At 44.0% G+C, this 17,385-nt stretch overlaps 1 protein-coding gene across 7 annotated transcripts in view; it reads right to left on the bottom strand.

Annotated features, from left to right (window-relative positions):
* Positions 1 to 9,608: 9,608 nt before the first annotated feature.
* DDO (D-aspartate oxidase) overlaps positions 9,609 to 17,385 on the bottom strand; it is a 28,486-nt gene continuing 20,709 nt past the window's right edge. For all 7 annotated transcript variants that reach the window (XM_015621464.3, XM_033512840.1, XM_033512839.1 and 4 more), the window contains one exon: positions 9,609 to 16,890. In XM_015621464.3, the coding sequence (XP_015476950.1) occupies positions 16,323 to 16,890 (568 nt within the window). In that variant the 3' untranslated portion in view covers positions 9,609 to 16,322. The remainder of the gene's footprint in view (positions 16,891 to 17,385) is intronic.

Below are 17,385 nucleotides of genomic sequence, written 5' to 3'. Positions count from 1 at the left end.
CAGGCGGCCCGAGGGATGCTCCGCGCCCCGGCGGAGCAGAGCCCGGTAGGAAGGTGCGGCCTCGCCGCTGTGTAGCCACAGGTGCGTGTCAGCGGGCCTGAGAGAGGACACAAACCCCCTCCGCCCTAGCTAGTGTATCAGCCCCTCTCTATAGCGTGGAAGTGTGCTAACTTGTTAAGGTACGTGATGTGATGTCACCAGGGAGTGAAATTTTACTGGAGACTTAGGGATTGTTTATGTTGAAGTCAAACAGAAGGACAGCCCGGCCCTGGAGGTAAGGAAGACCCCAAAGTAACTTTGCTTCTTGTGAGGTTAGAGCTGCCTGTGAAGGATAAAGGATCCTGGACAGCCAACACCAAAATCCTAGCTCCTCTGACACGTCTTTGAAACCCTCCCTTCTCCCTCCAGTATCATCTGGCAGTACAGATAATTAACTCTAGCAAGGTTGACTCTGGGGACATCTGGATCAATAGACAAGCAGCAAGAATGCTGCAAAAATAGATCTGCTTTGGGAAGTTTTACTATGATTAGTAACCAGTGGTATGGCTGTTAGTGACCAGTTAAATCATGCTGGTCCTGAACTTTTGAAGGGTGTGAGAAGCCTGGGTGAAACATCAGTTGTGGTGCCCTAATTTGGCTGCAACAATTCATGCTTATGAGTAACTCTTTTAAGTTTATACTTCACCTCCTAGTCTCTCTCTTGGGTAGTCACACCATCCTGCTGATTTTCATGACACATCCTTAGTTTCACGTGTGAAGGAATGATCTGCATGAGCTGAGAGGCAGTGCAGGGGACAAGTGTCCTGCTCATCTCAGTGGGAGCACAGGAGGCCCTGCATTTGTTTTGCAATGGGAACACACTATGAAGGACTATGAAGTGCTCAAGAGGGCTTTGATCCTAAGGTACAACAGTAACCCATGGCTAAGGCATGAGCAGGGAGCAGTGGGTGGTAGGATTTTGTGAAGCAGGAGCACAGGTGGGGAGCAGGGTCAATGGCAGGAGGCAAGGTCTGTGGGAACAGGGACTGGACCATGGCAACCAATTTGCAGCCCAGTGAGTAATAAATATATTCCCAGGTGGGATATGCAGGACTTGGACACATGACTACTACCCCTTTTTTTGCCAAGTAGGGGAGAGGGGTTGTAACTTTTGTCTCCTGTGAGTAGTACTGTGCTTCCAGTGTCCCTGCCTTGTCTACTGGCAAGGGAGAGGCTTGCTGCACCAAGCTTCTTCTGGTGTCTTCTCCTCAGCATCAGGCTGCACTACTCCCATCTGACCTCTCCTGACTGGAGCAGCCTGGAGCAGAGCCAGAGCTGGGTGCTGCTGGGGGAGCAGGTCGGAGAGGAGCACTGGCAGAAGTGGAGCATGCCAGCAGCCAAGCAACCTGACCTGCTGGCAGCAGGATGGAGGAGCTGCATGTAGGAAGATAAGGGAGGGAGCAATGATCTGTCTGGAGAAGTGGGATTTCAGTGCGGCTCCGAGCACAGATGCACCGGCAGGTGAGGTGCATGATTCCTGCCATTTAAACATTGATGTTCTCTATTTTTCAGGCAAACTGTCCTTCTCAATTGGTTTAAAGCAATTTCATGGTTGTTTTAAAACATCATAAATGTAGACCCCTCTTGGAAGGGAATAAGTGTCAGTCCCATCTGCCATTCCTGTAGCAGGAGGGTGGCTCCTTTGTCATAAACTAAGTCAAAACAGAGCCTGGCACAGCTGAAAACTAACTCAAAAAAACCCTATCTGGAGCAGTTTCCTAATACACCTGGACACATTTGTTGATAGCATTCTATTTTTTGATTACCTTACAGCCAACATGGGGCAGCCTCCATGTGTTTGCCACAGGGAAGTGAGTTGGCTCTGGAAGTGGATCTTTCTGACAACCACACACTGTTCCTGTTTCCACCCCACTTAGGTGGCTCATGAATGGATCTCAGACAAGCCCTTGTGCTCATGTAAGGAAGGAACACATTTATGAGAGCAAAGGTAGAGTGTAACTGCACTAGTCATGACTGACATCAATTTAAGAGACATGTACCTGGATCCATTTGTGAGCATCACCTGGAGCTCATCAGCAGAAGGTCACTTGGGCTGTCACAAGGCTGCCTGTGCATGACTTTGCTCCTTTGTGAAATGGCAGCGTTCATATGGAGAACAAAAGTAATGTTGCTCCTCAGGGAAGAGAGATTTTTTTCCTCAAGAACATTAAATGCAGGGGGATTATTTCACAAAATTCTTAGCACAAATGTTGTTTTAAGCTATCAGCACCTTGTCAATAAATAATGTTATGTGAAGGTCCTATTAAAATATATGTTCATGTGTGTATATGGTTATAGAGGAAATCTTGAAGGCAGGTTGATTCCAGAAGTATCAAGTTCAGAAATACAGTTTAAAACTCTCTCTTGAAGTTTTATCCTTGAGAAATCAAAGCTTTCCTAAAGCTTGAACAATGCGTACTCAGATGAAAGAGGTCTATCTGAGCAGAATAGAAACCACAAGGTCTTTCTTGGTTTTAGCATCAGAGTTTCTTCTCTCATTGTGCAGTTTCAGCAAAAAGCTCAAATACATGAATCCAGCCACTCTTCTTGTCATCACTGAGCTCTAAGTGCTGACCTTGTACAAAATATTCCCTTCCTTAGAAAGCTGATAAACCCCATTTTCTGGGCATGCTATCATTGGTCCTGATAAAGAACAGTTCACTAATTTAACTCCATGTTTTCATTTTCCTTTTGTGTTTTAACAAACAATTTCATTTCTCGTACTTCCTCCCCAGCCCCCTGCCCTGCAATTTCTTATGAATATAAGTATGCCTGTTAAAAACACAACAGAGGGCTTCTAAAGATAGAGAATAAGAGAACAATGGTAGAGAATGATCTCAGGAAATCTCAGGGACAATGAGAAATCTTATCAGGGTTAGCATGAGAATCAGTAAGAATTAAGATAGTCCTTAAACAGTCTCGCTTTTTCATTTCAACAAGTGTATTATAAATCAATTTCTCCCCCAGGAACTGGCTGCAAAGATATGTGTGTGAACAAAGCCTGTTGAGAAGAAGAGCAAATTAAAATTTTAGCATAATGCATGAAACTCCAGTCCAGCTGGAGGATGGGCCTTTTTGAGGTGATTGTTGGGAAATACAGCTTCTGCAAAGTTTTACATCTTTCCCCAAGCATGCTCTCTGTTTGAGTCAGGCAGCAAATAACCTGTCCTCCTTGCTCTCCTAAAGCAAGATGGATGGTGTTGGAGGAACATTCATCAAGCTGGACCCAGCTAAGCACAAGCTGCCGTCATGAAACGCAAGGAGTAACTGGAACAGTGACTCTGAATGTGAGCATGCAATTTCTGCTGAGAACAGTGAGCTTCATGCCCTGATAACCAAAATCAGACATTGGTCTTCCAGTATCTACTTTTTATGCAGGTACCACAGAGCTACAGCTCGCTCAGTTTCTCCAGGAAAAGTCTTTAAACTGTTAAAATTCCTCTCTCATTTACAAATTTGTCTGTAGTAAGAGCACAGTGCTAAACCTCTAGAAGGAAAAAGTTTAATACAAATGGAATGTCATTGCTTCAGTGCTCTCTTTGCTGCTTACAAATTACCTCTTGTCTGGGATATTGTTGGTAGTGAAATCTCTCCTTTGCAGCAGTTATTTAATGTTTCTCCCTCTTACGGCCATTTTCAGTTCAAGCACCTTTCCTACCCCATTCATCTTCTGCCTCCACCCACTGTCAGGGCTTCTGTTTATCTTCTGGTTAGTTAAAATGTCTGCCCCAATCCCTGTGCAAAATTAAACCCCAGGCAGGAAAATCGCCACTAGGATTCCCTAGGATTCTGCAAGTCTTAGCAGTCTTAGCAAGGGCTGCTAATACAAGTCAAACATTCCTCCTATAAAATGAGTAAATTAATAAAAACACTCTTTTCGACTCTGTGCTCTGGACGTGATATGAGCCACTTGCCAAACTCTTCAGGACAGAGCAGAGGAAGAGTTTTTTCCCTCTCCTTCCTCCTACACTCCTGACTAATGCTTCAAAAATTGGAGTGATGTTGTTCTGTGCACTTGAAAACAGAGATGTTCTGTGTAGAAACTTTCATAAGCACGGTGTGTCCTTCCCACAGAAGATGCATGTGCCTCAGATCCTGAGTCTGCAGCAGTCAGAGCTTTGGTCCAGGCCTGGTTTATTGCCTTGCACATTTATGTGTGAAAATTCTGCCATAGCCCTGAGGAACACGGAATTAAAAGTCTGTAGCTCCCTGGGTGACTTCTTGGTGATGGCTTTTGTGCAAGCCTGGTTTCAATTCTGTTCCTTGAAATTTGAGCTCAAAATCCTGGAAGTATTTCTTTATGCACCAAGTGACAAACCTCTGTGGAACCTGCACACAGCTCTGCCAGGTAGGTACAGCCCTTACTCCTTCCCATGCCTTAAATCCCACTGAAAACTATGAAAAAAATCTCTTTGTGTTAACTTTTAAATGTTAGCAACAGAGAAGTAAATTGGCTGTATTGGTCTATTACCCACTTACCGTTGCTGAGAAATACGTGTCTGAACAGCTGTCAAGGCAAAAGCTCAGCTGTGTGAATCATTAAAACTGCTTCTCAGCTCACCACTGGTAAGTTTCAAGATAACAACTAAAAAATATATGTTCATCCAGTCTCCCATTAGCTCTCCTCAAGCTCGTGGGCCATTTAGGCAGCTTAACACAAGATTGATCTTGCTGTTCAGCAGCACAGCACGAGGCACAGGCAGAAGCTGTCTTTCCCTGCAGCTACAGAAGGAATCAAACAGCACAACCTTGCCACATGCTCCAAATTTGACAAAAGAGATGGCTGATAATTGTTGGCCTGGAGAGGGGATTATAGCTCAAGGTTTACCTGTGAGTCACATCCTTGTGCATTTGCACTCATACATACCTGTACCTGTACACACACATCCACTGCAGGAAGGAGAAGAAGAATGAGACAGCCCTTTGGGAGAAGATGCTCTGCAGCTCTCTGCTACTCCTGGGCCTTGACTTTATTTATCTAACCTTAATCATTGGGTTATCTACAAAATAGAACTGTTGCCTCCAGAAGCTGTATTTCAGTCCTGGAGAGGAATAACAGTGCTTTTACTAAATTGTTCAATCATTCTGAACAATCAAAATTCTGCCTGTTTTTTTAAAATAAGGGCTGGGAATTTTATTGAAGAGATATTAGTATAAAAATTGAAAAAGTATTGCCATTGTAAAAAAAAGATATTCCAGTTTACAGGAATTAGGTAGTGCTGGTTCACATACTGTTGAACAGAGATTTCTGTGATATCAGTTCGTCATCTGTATTTCCCCTATATCTATACTGTAATCCCAGATGTCCAGATTTGCTTAGAAATTATCCTGAGTTTCTATTAAAAATCCTATTTTCTATGTATTTTCAAGATTACCTTAGTGTTATTCTGGCTTCAGATCTCTGCCTTTTTTTGGATGCAATAAATCTGACTTACATTTTTACACTTCTAAGCTCAAGGATGAAAAATATCTTTCATTAAAAAGTGTAATTTGGCATAGGGATTAATCTATAATTGTCAGAATTTGACAAAACACCACAGCTGGAAAAGTAAGGATGGCTTTAAGAAATTATATAAGCCTTTTTATTACATGTTTTTAATGGGCTTACATACAACAGTACAAATGCCAAAGTATTTATATAGGGGATGGCAACGGCACTGGAACAATCGAGCAGATGTCACTGAGAGAGACCTTCCTTCATCTGCAAGCACTCAGGGAAAAGGGGTCTCCAAGAGGGGATGAGGTGCAAGCCAAAGTACTGGGGCTGACAGGGAGAAGAACAGTAGCAAAATGTTTCTTGTAGAAGATTCACAAACAAATTAAGACCATAATTAACGTAGTTGCACTTTTTCTATGGGCTGTCTTTCAATGTTGTTCAATACACTGGAGTGTGTCTGTACAATATATGCATCATTAAAGGTGACAAGAAGCAATAAAAACTGGGAGTGGCTGGCAGCATCCTTGAGACCTGATGGGTGAAAAGCAGCTTTCCTAGGATAGAAGGCTTTCTAAAATGTTCTGGACCAGTATGCAGGCCAATTTGATAATATGCACCCACCTTTAATAAAGGCCTCATCCATGTGTCTGGAAAGCATCTAATTTTTTGGGGACAGTTTGAAATTCAGTCTTTATCTGTAACAAAAGGTTGTTTTTTTGAACTATTACCATGTGGTCAGCCAGTCCTCTCCTCCATCTGGTTGCATTTTGAAGTCTTAGATACAATCCTAACAAGGAGGAGAGAAATGGTCTGCCCTCAGCAGAAAAGATACCACAGCTCCCCTGCAGCTGAGCAGCCTGTCTAGGAGCAGACGGTGAGGATAAAACTCAGTGTTCTTCCCGCAGGCTCTTTTCCAAGCAGTTTGCCCTCAATGTCATGTGGAGAAGCATCAATGATGCAGAGACACCACTTTGATCCAAAGTGGAATGACCTTCTCAGCCAAGAATTTGCAGGTAGGTTAGGTGCTACCACAGGGCTCATCCTTTTGGCATGTGCCTCCCTGCAGCATGTCTGCCTCCATCCTCAGCTATGGATGTGGGAAGCAAAGGCCAGTTAGATGCTCTGAAGATGCACTGGGGAGGACAGAGTGAGTTTGTGACATGTAGGTGCCTCTACCAGCATCACTCTCAGCGATGGCTAATCAAACACTCAGCTGGGCTAACGCTTGTGGCTGTGCCCCAGCTCCTGGCTCACTCACAGGCTCCTTGTTAGGAGGAGATCCCTTTACCAGAATGTATTGAATTTCCTCAGGAACAAGGTCGTTTCTCTGCACTTTATCAGGAGATAAAGTACAGGTTTCTGAAAGCATAAAGGCTTTTTTGCAGGGCTTGCTTTGTGCCTGCTACTCTCCTGTTGGCAAGGCTGGAGGCAGAGCCAGCAGCTACAGAGGAAAGCCTGCTCTGCCATCTCCCCCCGGTCCAGTCAGCACAGTGGGAATGAGTGTCTCACAGGACATTTACCTCCCCTGCGAGGCAAAGATGAAGAAGATGTGGCTTCTCCTGAACTGTAGATGGATTGATGCCAGAAGCTGGGCAAACAAAGGAATGAAGAAGCTGGAGCCCAGGGCACCAACACCTGCAGGGGGACACCCCAACACTGGGACATGCAGAGCAGCAGTTAGAAGAGGCAAATTTTCCCCTTAACTTTTCACTTCTCCCTCAGGCTTAATGCGAAAAGAAGAAGATGATCACTGCCATATAGTGGCAGGAGCCTTTAGGAATCCAGGGCTTTTCACTCAATCTTTGTGCTGAAGTGCTCAGTCTTACACTGCAAAGACAAACAGCAACAAGATTGCTCTCAGCAACCCAGACAAGAACATTTTAGTACATAATTATGGATGAGATGCAAAAGGACGAAAAAGAGGGAAAACATCTGTTCGCATAGAGTTTATTGCCGTTCACTTAAGAGGCCCATTAAATGCCAGAAAAAACTATTTATCCTTCTGTTTGGAGCAATTATCCTGCTGCAAATCTCTGTGTCAATTCGTCCTGTGATTATTCCTGGAGTGCTGACACTGTGCAGATACACCCACCACACAGAAAAAAGGTGCCCACCCAGGCTTATGGAGGGATTTTCAGAAGCAGGATAGCCAGTGCTTAGCCAGTGCTTTACCTCTATAGAGAAGTGGGTTGTTTCTTGGAGTCTTTCCCTGAAATTCAGCTGCCTCAACTCCTTTATTTCAAAAATATCCTTTGAGCTTTTTCATTGGAAGCACACCTAAAAGTGGGATTGCTCTTCTTGAAGTCACAGCAATATGGGATGTGAGAAGCCCAAATCCAGTTCTTTGAATGCTCAAAGGAGACCAGCTCTCCCACAGACCAAGAAACCATTTGACTCACCAGGCTGCAAGGTCTGTGCAGAAGAGAGGCTTCATCTCCTTGAAGCCCAACTATGCATTTGTATGGCAAGGAGGAAAGCAAGTATGAGTGTGTTGGTTTGTCCCTCCTCCCTATCTCCTCTGGCCTGCTCAGGCCTTCCCACAAGAGATTGGTGGTGAAGCATCTCCTGATCATACTGGGAGCTCTTGGAAAGCTAGGGTGGGGGGTGGTACTGACCGTACCAGGAACTCCTGCTGCCTTACCAACGTGGGAGATGACAGCAGGAATAGTCAGTCATCCCTTGACAGCCTTGGAATGTTCCTTATCTGAAATGTAGCTTAATGTACCATACTCACTGGAATTTCAAAAATCAGTTACTAATCAGTAATAACTAACCCAGATTGCAGCCAGGATGAAAATATATCAGTGGCTTAAGTCAACATCTCACATCCCTAAAACCAGTGGTCCAAAGACAGACCCTTTGAGCTCTTCTGGGCTGCAGTGGGCTGCATCAGTATTTCCCTCTGCGTGGGACACCTCTCAGAGTTCCCAAGCTCTCAAGTTTGTGAAATTCAGAGAAGTGTCACCTGGAAACAGAATCTGGACTGATATCCCACTGCTAGAGACTCGATACCCCACCTCACCCCCATTAAGAAATGCCAAAAAGGCATTAGACATGAATATTTCACTGAATCTTGAGGGAAATGTTTTAATATATATATACACCTTTGTACTTATACATTAGATATCCATGTCCACGTGTGTATTTGAACATTTGCATGCACACATCTGGGTGTGTGTATTGACTTGGACACCCTATAGCAAATATAGTATGCATGTTATTATCTTGAATCCACAACTGTTATTGCTGTTTGTAGTTGATCCTTGCTTAATCTAACATTTAAGTGCTGCTAGATTCCTTAAACATAAACAATTGACCATGTGTGAGTCTAAGATCAAATCCAGCCGTGTGTGGGCACTTCTCTGAGAAGTCTAGCAAGCAAGGGAGTTCACTCTGAATCTCATGACCTGCCAGTCTCCCTTAACCTTTCCTTCTTTACCCCTTTTTACATCCCTGGCCTCCATATAAATCACTCTAAATTGATTCTACCATGCAGTATTAGAGTAAGCCTTGCCATTGAGCTTTGCCTGACTTTTGTGAATTTATATGAAAGATTGTTTTCACTAATATATTTGATGGTGATTCTTTAAGCCACCTAGACCACTCTTTTGTGTGACAGAGAAGCTCCCTCCATGGCTCTACTGTGTTCCCTGAGGGAATGGTTGTTTTTAAGAACTTCATTTTAGCCAAAATGCTGACTAAAGGTTCACATACAGGTTCTGAAACACTGACAGCTGGCTCAGTTGCTTAATTCTCTGATGATGCAGAGAATAAACAAACTTCCCTTCCTCTGTTTGGCTCACAAATTGAAGGAAAGGTTAGTGTAAGGCAAAGATATCAGCTAGTTGACTGAGACTTTGGAGAAGTTGAATCAAAAGGTGGGAGATGTGACAACAGTGGGAGCACAACATATGATGCATGTGGTACATGTGTCTTACTGTGTGAGAGATATATTGTCCCTATGGTGAATAATGGACATTAACAGGAACACAGGAAAGTGATGTGGGGTAGTGCTCCCCTAGTGCTGGCTGCTGTCAGCGGTGTAAGTCTCAAAGGATGAAAGCAAAACACAGGAAAAAGATTCCCTTGAAACTGCTTTTACTTTTGGAAATACCTTTTGTATGAAAGGTACACGATATTGTTCACTTTCAGAAAAGTTTCTTTCCCCTTTCTTTTCTCCCCAGCACCTCCCTTTCTTAATAAGCCTGGGTTTTTACTCGTGTCTGCTCCTCCTTCTCCAAAATACGTAATTTTTACTTCTTCATTGAGAAAAACAGACATGAGGGAAAAATTCCCAGAAAGAAACCAGTCCACTTCAGATCTTGAAGCAGCAGTAATTTCTGATACCTGAGCACCCAGAATGGAGTCTGGGCTCACCAGGAGCCTGGTCAGGAGTCATTGGACACAATGGACCCCACAAAATGTCCAGCCCAAACACAACTTGAGGGGCTGGGGGACCCCAAGAACCCACAACATGAGGAACTACAATGCTTTCCTCTCCAGCCTTTTGGTATGGGAAAAACTCTGGGACACGCTGCTATAGCAGTAGCTTTATCTAGGATTATTATTTTAGTCCCCCAAGCCTTGCAGGTGTGTGGGAGCCCGACAGCACACAGATTTCCACTGAATTAAGCATCACTCCCTTTGCTCTTTGAGATGGAGTGTGCGGGTTTTTTCAGCAACTGCTTGATCCAATATCTCCCTCTGGTGGAAAGCAGGGAACAGAGCAGCGGACAACGTAACAATAGTCACTTGATTGCTGTGAAAACAATAAAAATCTCGGTCCAGGCCTTGATGTTATCTCTAATTGCTACATTTATTCCTAATGAATTTGCAATTTATCTCAAATAGTCCTTGACTTGAAGAGAATGGTAATGAATGGTGAATGAAAAATTTCCTGCATTTTCCAGAAATTTGTTTTAAACAGAGGCAAAAGCCTACATCAAGACAATATGACTTTATGGCATTGTTTCTGTGAAGAAAATCAACAAAATTCCCCATTGCAGAAAACTATTATTTTGTGCTCAAGCTCTAAAATCCATCACACATCCCATCTGCTCTCTGGAATCACAAGGATTGATAAAAATGTCTCAAAATATAATCATTCTCTTTCTATACCACAATTACACCTTTGAAGTTCCATGTGAGTATGACAGATTGGTTGCCATCTGCCAGGGGTGCCTCTTCAATGTAGATCAGAAAGTGTGGATAAGGAGGAAATACTCAAGCACAGTTTGGATAACTTATGTCCAGACATGCATGGGCTTAAGGAACAGCAGAGGGATAAAATGCTTTGCCCAGGTGACAGCTAAGTCTTTCTTTCAAGACACCTTTCATCAGCATGGGGAGGTCAGGGAGATTTAATGAACCTTCCACTGTTAATCCTCTCCCATGTGTGAGTATTTCTCTGACACTTGTTCTGTGATTTCAGATGAAAACTGCGGAGCTGATGAGGCAGCACAGAGAGATTTAAGATCAAAATGGACTTTTGAAAATTCCTCAGCTGCCAGCTCAGCTTCAGCTGGAGCTGGAGAGGTAACAGAGGCCACAGCTTTGCTTCAGCTCCTGGCATGAGTCTTGGGTGAGGAGCAGAAACTCAGGGATGGCTGATGAGATATTGCCAGAGGCTGACACCTGGGGCTGGGCAGCTGGATCAAGACAGGACTCATCTCAACAAACTTCAACTGCCTGAAAGCAGTCAGTGTCAGTGAGCTGGCCTGAAGGCACTGAAAGCGTGACTCCCCTTTGTGGGGAGGTGTACAGCTGGCACAGGGCAGTATCACTATGTATCTAAGATATAAGATTATTTAAATTTTACATGCCTAGGGAAGCATAATGGAAGGATGTTCAATTATTCCCCAAATCTTAGGGCATCTTCTTGGCAAATTGAAAGCTTTTGGAACAAAAAGATGACATTTCTGAATAGAATGCTCGATCTTTTTGTGGCATGACTTTAATCAGGGAGAAAACCTCTGTGAGAAGGAGTAAGATTTAAAAAAGAATTTCAAGCTAGAAACTGGGGAGGAGCAGAGAATCATGATGACATTTGTTTAAAGGTGCCATTTTGACATCTTTATAACCACAAGTCTGAAATATCAGACATATTTCAGAAGGAAGATAATTACCGGGTCATTGTAATAGCATGATAAAAATTACATGGGAAAGAACCAAAATACATCCCCTCCACATTAGGAAAAGGACATGAACTGTGTCAAATTAAAAGCAGAAATGGAAAGGAAGACTAAAAAAATATTTTGAGGAAACTAGTTACTAGACAAAAAGCCTCCTCTCTCCTAGCAGGAGGAGGGAGCCTGCTGGAGGGCTCTGGAGGTGTCCAGGGTGTCTAGTCATCAAGTGATCAGGGCGGCAAAGGAGTTTGAGAGAAAACACATCCTAACACAACAGCTAAACAGATTACATGTGTCTGCATTCAGCGCAGAAAAGCTTAGTGAAATTCCCATGGCAGAACCATTTGTTAAAGGGATAATGCAGGGAAGCTGCCTCAGATTGAAGGGTCATTAGATGAGACTTTAGAACGAATAAATGCAAGGAATAGTAACAAATTCATGAAAAGCAGATGTTACTCGCTTGTGAGTTTTTAAGGAATGCTGATGGAAATTGTTGCACTGTAAGAGCCTGTTTATAAGCCTTTACTTAAAACAGCTGAAGAAAAAAGAGGATGGCAAGTGATACTGTTTTCTTTTAAGCACTGTAAGGGATCTAGAGAAATGCAAACCATTAAATCTGACACCAGTGGCAAGCAAACAGCAAAAGCCATAGTAACAGAATAGTTGCAAGGAGAGACAGAGACTAAGAGGGGAGAATTGGCAGAGCTTTGCAGTGAGAACCTATGAAGCTGTGCACCACCACCCTCTGACAGCTTCAGAGGAAACTGTGAAGCTGCAGATGAGAGCAATCCGCTCACTGTGATCTGCTCAGCTTCTGGAAAGCCTTTAACAACATCTGTCACCAAGGACCCATTAAGAAGCTAATCTGGCATGGGATAAGTGGGAAGATCCTCTCATGAGTCAGCAACTGCATACAGGATAGAGAGACAAGGTAAGGATAAATCATCCATTCTTCACAGTGGAGAGAAGCCACCAATTGCATCTTAGAGGGATTGTGGTAGGGCCAGTGTTCATCCACAGACCCATCAGACAGGCAAATGACCGATCTGCTGGTGGTACCAGTCTGTTCAAGGCAGTAAAACGCAAACTGCCTCAAGGAGTGGCAAAACCCATCTCATGATGAAGCAGAGAAAAACACCTGGCTGAGCTGGGAGGAAGACTGACTCTACCATGGCCTCTGAAAGTGCTAGTACTACTCAGAACAGATATCTCATTGACACTTAAATGCTTATTAATGACTATAAAGCATTTGTATACATTATAAAGGGAAGAGAGTTATGGAATGGTTTCTGTTAGAAGGGATATTAAAGATCATCTAGTTACACCCCCTGGCATGGGCAGGCACACCTTCTATTAGATCAGGCTGCTTAAAGCCCCATTTAACCTGGCCTTGAATAGTTCCAGGTATAAGGCACCCACATCTCTAGACAACCTGTGCCAGGGCCTCACCATCCTCAAAGTGAAGAACTTCTTTCTAATCCAAATCCACCCGCTTTCATTTAAAAGCCATTCCTCCTTGTCCTGACTACATGCCCTTGCAAAAAGTCTCTCCAACTCTTGTAAGCCCCCTCTAGGTACTGGAAGGTGCTGTAAGGTCTCCCCAGAGCTGTCTCCTCTCCAGGCTGAAAAACCCCAGCTCTTTCAGCCTGTGTACATAGGGGAGGTTCTCCAGCCCTCTGATCATTATCTCCTCTGGACTCTCTCCACCAGGTGCATTTTCTTCTTATGTTGTGGGCCCCAGAGCTGGCTGCAGCACTCCAGGTAGGGTCTCACAAGAGCAGAGCAGAGGAGCAGAATCACCTTCCTCCACCTGCTGGTCACTCTTTGCAATGTAGACAAGGATACAGTTGGCTCTCTGGGCTCTGAGCACATACATTGCTGGGTCACGTTGAGCTTCTCCTCAACCAACACCCCCAGGTTCTTCTCCTCAGGGCTGCTCAGTCCATTTTCCACCCAGCCTGTATTTGTGTTTGGGATTGCCCCACCCCAGAAACAGGACCTTGCACTTGGCCTTGTTGAACATGACAAGGTTTGCGAAGTCCCACCTGTCAAACCTGCCAGGGTCCCTCTGGATGACATCCCTTCCCTCCAGTGTGTCCACCACACAGCTTGGTGTCATTGGCAAACTTGCTGAGGGTGCCCTTGATCTCAATGTCTGTGTCACTGACAAAGATTTTAAACAGCACCAGCTGTTTAAGAAAGCTGACCCCTGAGAAATAACTTCACTTGGGACACCAGCCCCTCCTTGTTGGCAAGAACAGGGTCCAGCATAGCACCTTGCCTTCTTGGCTGCTCTGTCACTTGGAGAAGGAACCTCTTGGATTGCTTATGCTTTACTGCGCTGTCTTCTCCAATAGGTATGTCCCCATGAGGACCAGGGCTTGTGAAAGTGAGGAAGTTATGTATTATGTAAACCAAGATACTCCCAGGTGGGGGAAGAAGACTCTGAGAGAGAATATGTTGGAGCTTTCTAAACTCAAATGGCCTGTGGAGTCACTACCTCTCCTAACATGCAAGAAAATGGCATCAGATGATGTTTTCAGGTTCAAGACAAAGTTGAAGGCAACAAGTTCTGCTCCTAGACAAAGAAGTTTCTGCCTTTTTAGAACCTGTTTTCACAGGATGTTTGGTTTAGAATGGTTTTAGAAGCAAGTCAACAACTGTGTGGAAGATAAATCATCTGAAACACTAAGCCACCCCTCAGATGAGGAAGATCCTAGGCTAGAAGTGGCTGTCTCCTCTGCTGGCCATGAGCAGAGCTAGGACACCAGACAGATAAACTTTGCAGCCAAACCTATTCTGACACTGTATCAACCAGACAATTTTAGAAGAACACCATCGCCCTGCAGAGAAGTGCACAAGCATAGCTTTGCTTTTTTTATGGAGCTACGATCACCCTATTATTAGTAGTAGTGTTTCTTGCTCCAGGGTAAGTTACACAGTTTGCTATTTTTAAGCTTAAAATAAAGATTAAGAAAAAAGAATCCATTCTTAAGTTCTTTTTCCATGTATTTTTATGTTTTGTGTTAGCTGAGGACAAAGCTGCAGTTTGACAAGCCCTATGCCAACACTGCTGCCAAAAGCTGCAGCTCTGTCCTCTCATACCACTGGAAAGGACAAATGGGGGGGATGGAGGGGGGAATGCAAAATTAGCCTTCAGAACTGAGAAAAAGAGGATGAGGCTGCTGAAGGCAGGGCTGGCTTAGGCTGGTCCCAGGCACTTATTGACCTATAATTTAATTTGGTTTCCTCTGACAGCTGTCCCTTGCAAATGATAACTGTCCTCATCCCCCCTGAGAACAGCAAGAGTTGGCAGCCATGGCTGAATGTGGCCTTTCTTGCCATCCCAAATGAAAGAAAATCCCTTGCTTATGAAAGGAAACACTACAGAAGTGACCTTTGCTCCACTATTAGAAATTTATTTATCAGTTAATTTTAATCACTGAAATTATTGAAGGATTTTGAATAGTTTTGTAATTCTATGGGAAAAAAAGCTAGACAAAAATGGATGATAACACTCTCAAGTGAGCCATTTAAGATTTAATGAGGCATTTAATCACTAAGAGTCAGACCTGTACTTTGATGGTAAGATGCCATTCTGGGGAGTGATTATCTTCAGACACATCAAAGGGCTTGAATTGCTGAGGGGGGTGTAAAGCCCAACAGAGCCTCTGCCACGGAGTGAAAAGATCCGCGCTCTGGTGACTCAGCCTTTTTACAGCAGAAGAGCTTGCTCATGTCCAGTTACAGACAAATTTTTCTTTAAAGTGTGTATCTTGTCTTAAATGGCTCTTCTATGAAACTGATGCTGGTGTAAAAATCCTTGTAGGTTTGTCTCCAATTTATTCATATCAGCTGTTGCAAGGAAAACAGCCAGTGTTGTTATGAAGTAGAAAAGATATGTTGCATTCCCAAGCCCACTCCGAAAAATCCTCTTCAACAAAACAAAGGCCATATCAATGTTGCTGTGTGGGGGAAGAGGGGAGGAGATGGGGGGAAATCACTGGTGTCTGAGAGCAAAATCTGAGTGCCTTGAAGGAAGAAAACAGATTTGCAAACTAGTGTGAGAAAATATGCACAAAACTGTAGCTCATGTGGGGCAATATTAGCAGAAACTGTAAGTTCCCTGAGGTGCAATATGAGCAAATGCAGTGATGGGTATCATAGACCTGCTCTTAAAATCACACTTGCCTGGTCACTGTGTGTGACAGTGACCTAACACTGCTTTCTGTAAGAGCTGACCTGAAGCATTGTAATGAGGCACTACATGGAGTTTTCTTTTCCTTCTAAATCATATAGACAATGATAAACAAGGGCAATTCTAGATTAGATTTGGTACAAGAGGAGACAACTTATTTTTACTGAATCTGAGCCTACTGCATCTGACACCCTTTAGATGCAGATGCAGAAATGCTGAATTGATGTTATTTGTACTACACTGCAGCAATTTGAACCCTGTTATGTGAAGAGTATTTATGTATCTTGTCTTCTTCACATGAGGCTAGGACAAATGCCAGGGCAGATGGAGGAGACGATCAGCTGGACTAATACTTGGAACAACACATTATGCCTTTCCAAGGTGATAGAAGATACCACTGAGTATCTGCACTGGAACAAGCTGTTGACTTAGTTCCCTTCTATACGGTAATGGACTAAAAGATCAAGCTGCTGCTAGGAGATGCAGCACTAGCTGTAAACAGAAAAGGAGCATCTGGGATTCAAAGCTTGGCCCTCAATGAGGAGCCTTGCAGAGCAGAAATGCACTCTTCCACCAGGTGAGCAGCCTCGTTGGCTGTGCCCCTGTGCACTGAAAAGCCACCTGCCCCATGACCGTAGTTGTGGACCACTGGGAGCTTAACTCCTCCTTGGCTCAAAACCTCTCTTTGCACTCTCACACACTGCCTGGACGGCCTCAGGCCCACCTTCACCTGGATATCCTGAGCTCCATGCAGTGAGGGCTCAAGGGAGCAGCATCTATCAAAGATGTCTCTAGTAGTGCCATCATCAGGGGAGAGACTCCAGCTCCCCTCTTCCCTGGTTCCCCCTAGGGTCACCCTGTGTATCCCTGGGTAGATGTAAGTTAAGCCATCTCCATCCCGGATGAAGTGTTTCACCCAAGGAGCATGAACCTTGAGTACTTGTCCCCTGACAGGGAAGAGCTGCTTGTCCCCCACCAGCTGGTGAGCTCCAATGCCTGCGCAGTTGACGACGATGTCATATTCACTGTGCAGTTCCCACAAGTCTGCCACTTTCCTGGTGTACATCTGGGTGCCAGTTGCCTTCAACCTGCAAAAAGACTCCAGAAGTGAGGCAGAAAAGAAACCTCTAAACCCTTACATAATTATTATGAACATTAAGTAAATGAGATGGATTGCCTTTGCCTTTACATACTGATCAAAACCAAACAATAAATGGGACAAAAAGCAAAGAAAATGCCATGGGGGTTCTGTTTGTGATTTTTTCTGATTTGACCAAAGGTATTTAGCTTGGTCAGGCTGGAAAAAGCAAGTTAAGCAGTTTTAGAGAAGGGTCTGGCATCAGACCCTAGGCAAACAGTCAGGTCCTTGTGGTCTTGATTAATTTCTGTAACAGTACCAAGCTTTAAGAGCCCAAGCAAGCTAGGAAACAACAAATTTATTTACCAGCTTGCTCATGCTAGTGGCAGAGCTACCGCACTACGTCCCTTTTAATTTGCCTGTTATATGCTGCCACATTCATTCCCAACTCACCTCCTGAGCTATGTAGCCACCTAGTGCCACATGCCAAGCCCTGAAATCTGCA

The sequence above is a fragment of the Parus major genome, chromosome 3 (assembly GCF_001522545.3).
Source record: "Parus major isolate Abel chromosome 3, Parus_major1.1, whole genome shotgun sequence".
In the NCBI taxonomy this organism is placed as follows: domain Eukaryota; kingdom Metazoa; phylum Chordata; class Aves; order Passeriformes; family Paridae; genus Parus; species Parus major.
Note: the sequence above shows the minus strand (reverse complement) of the source record. Positions and strands in the feature narration are given on the sequence as shown.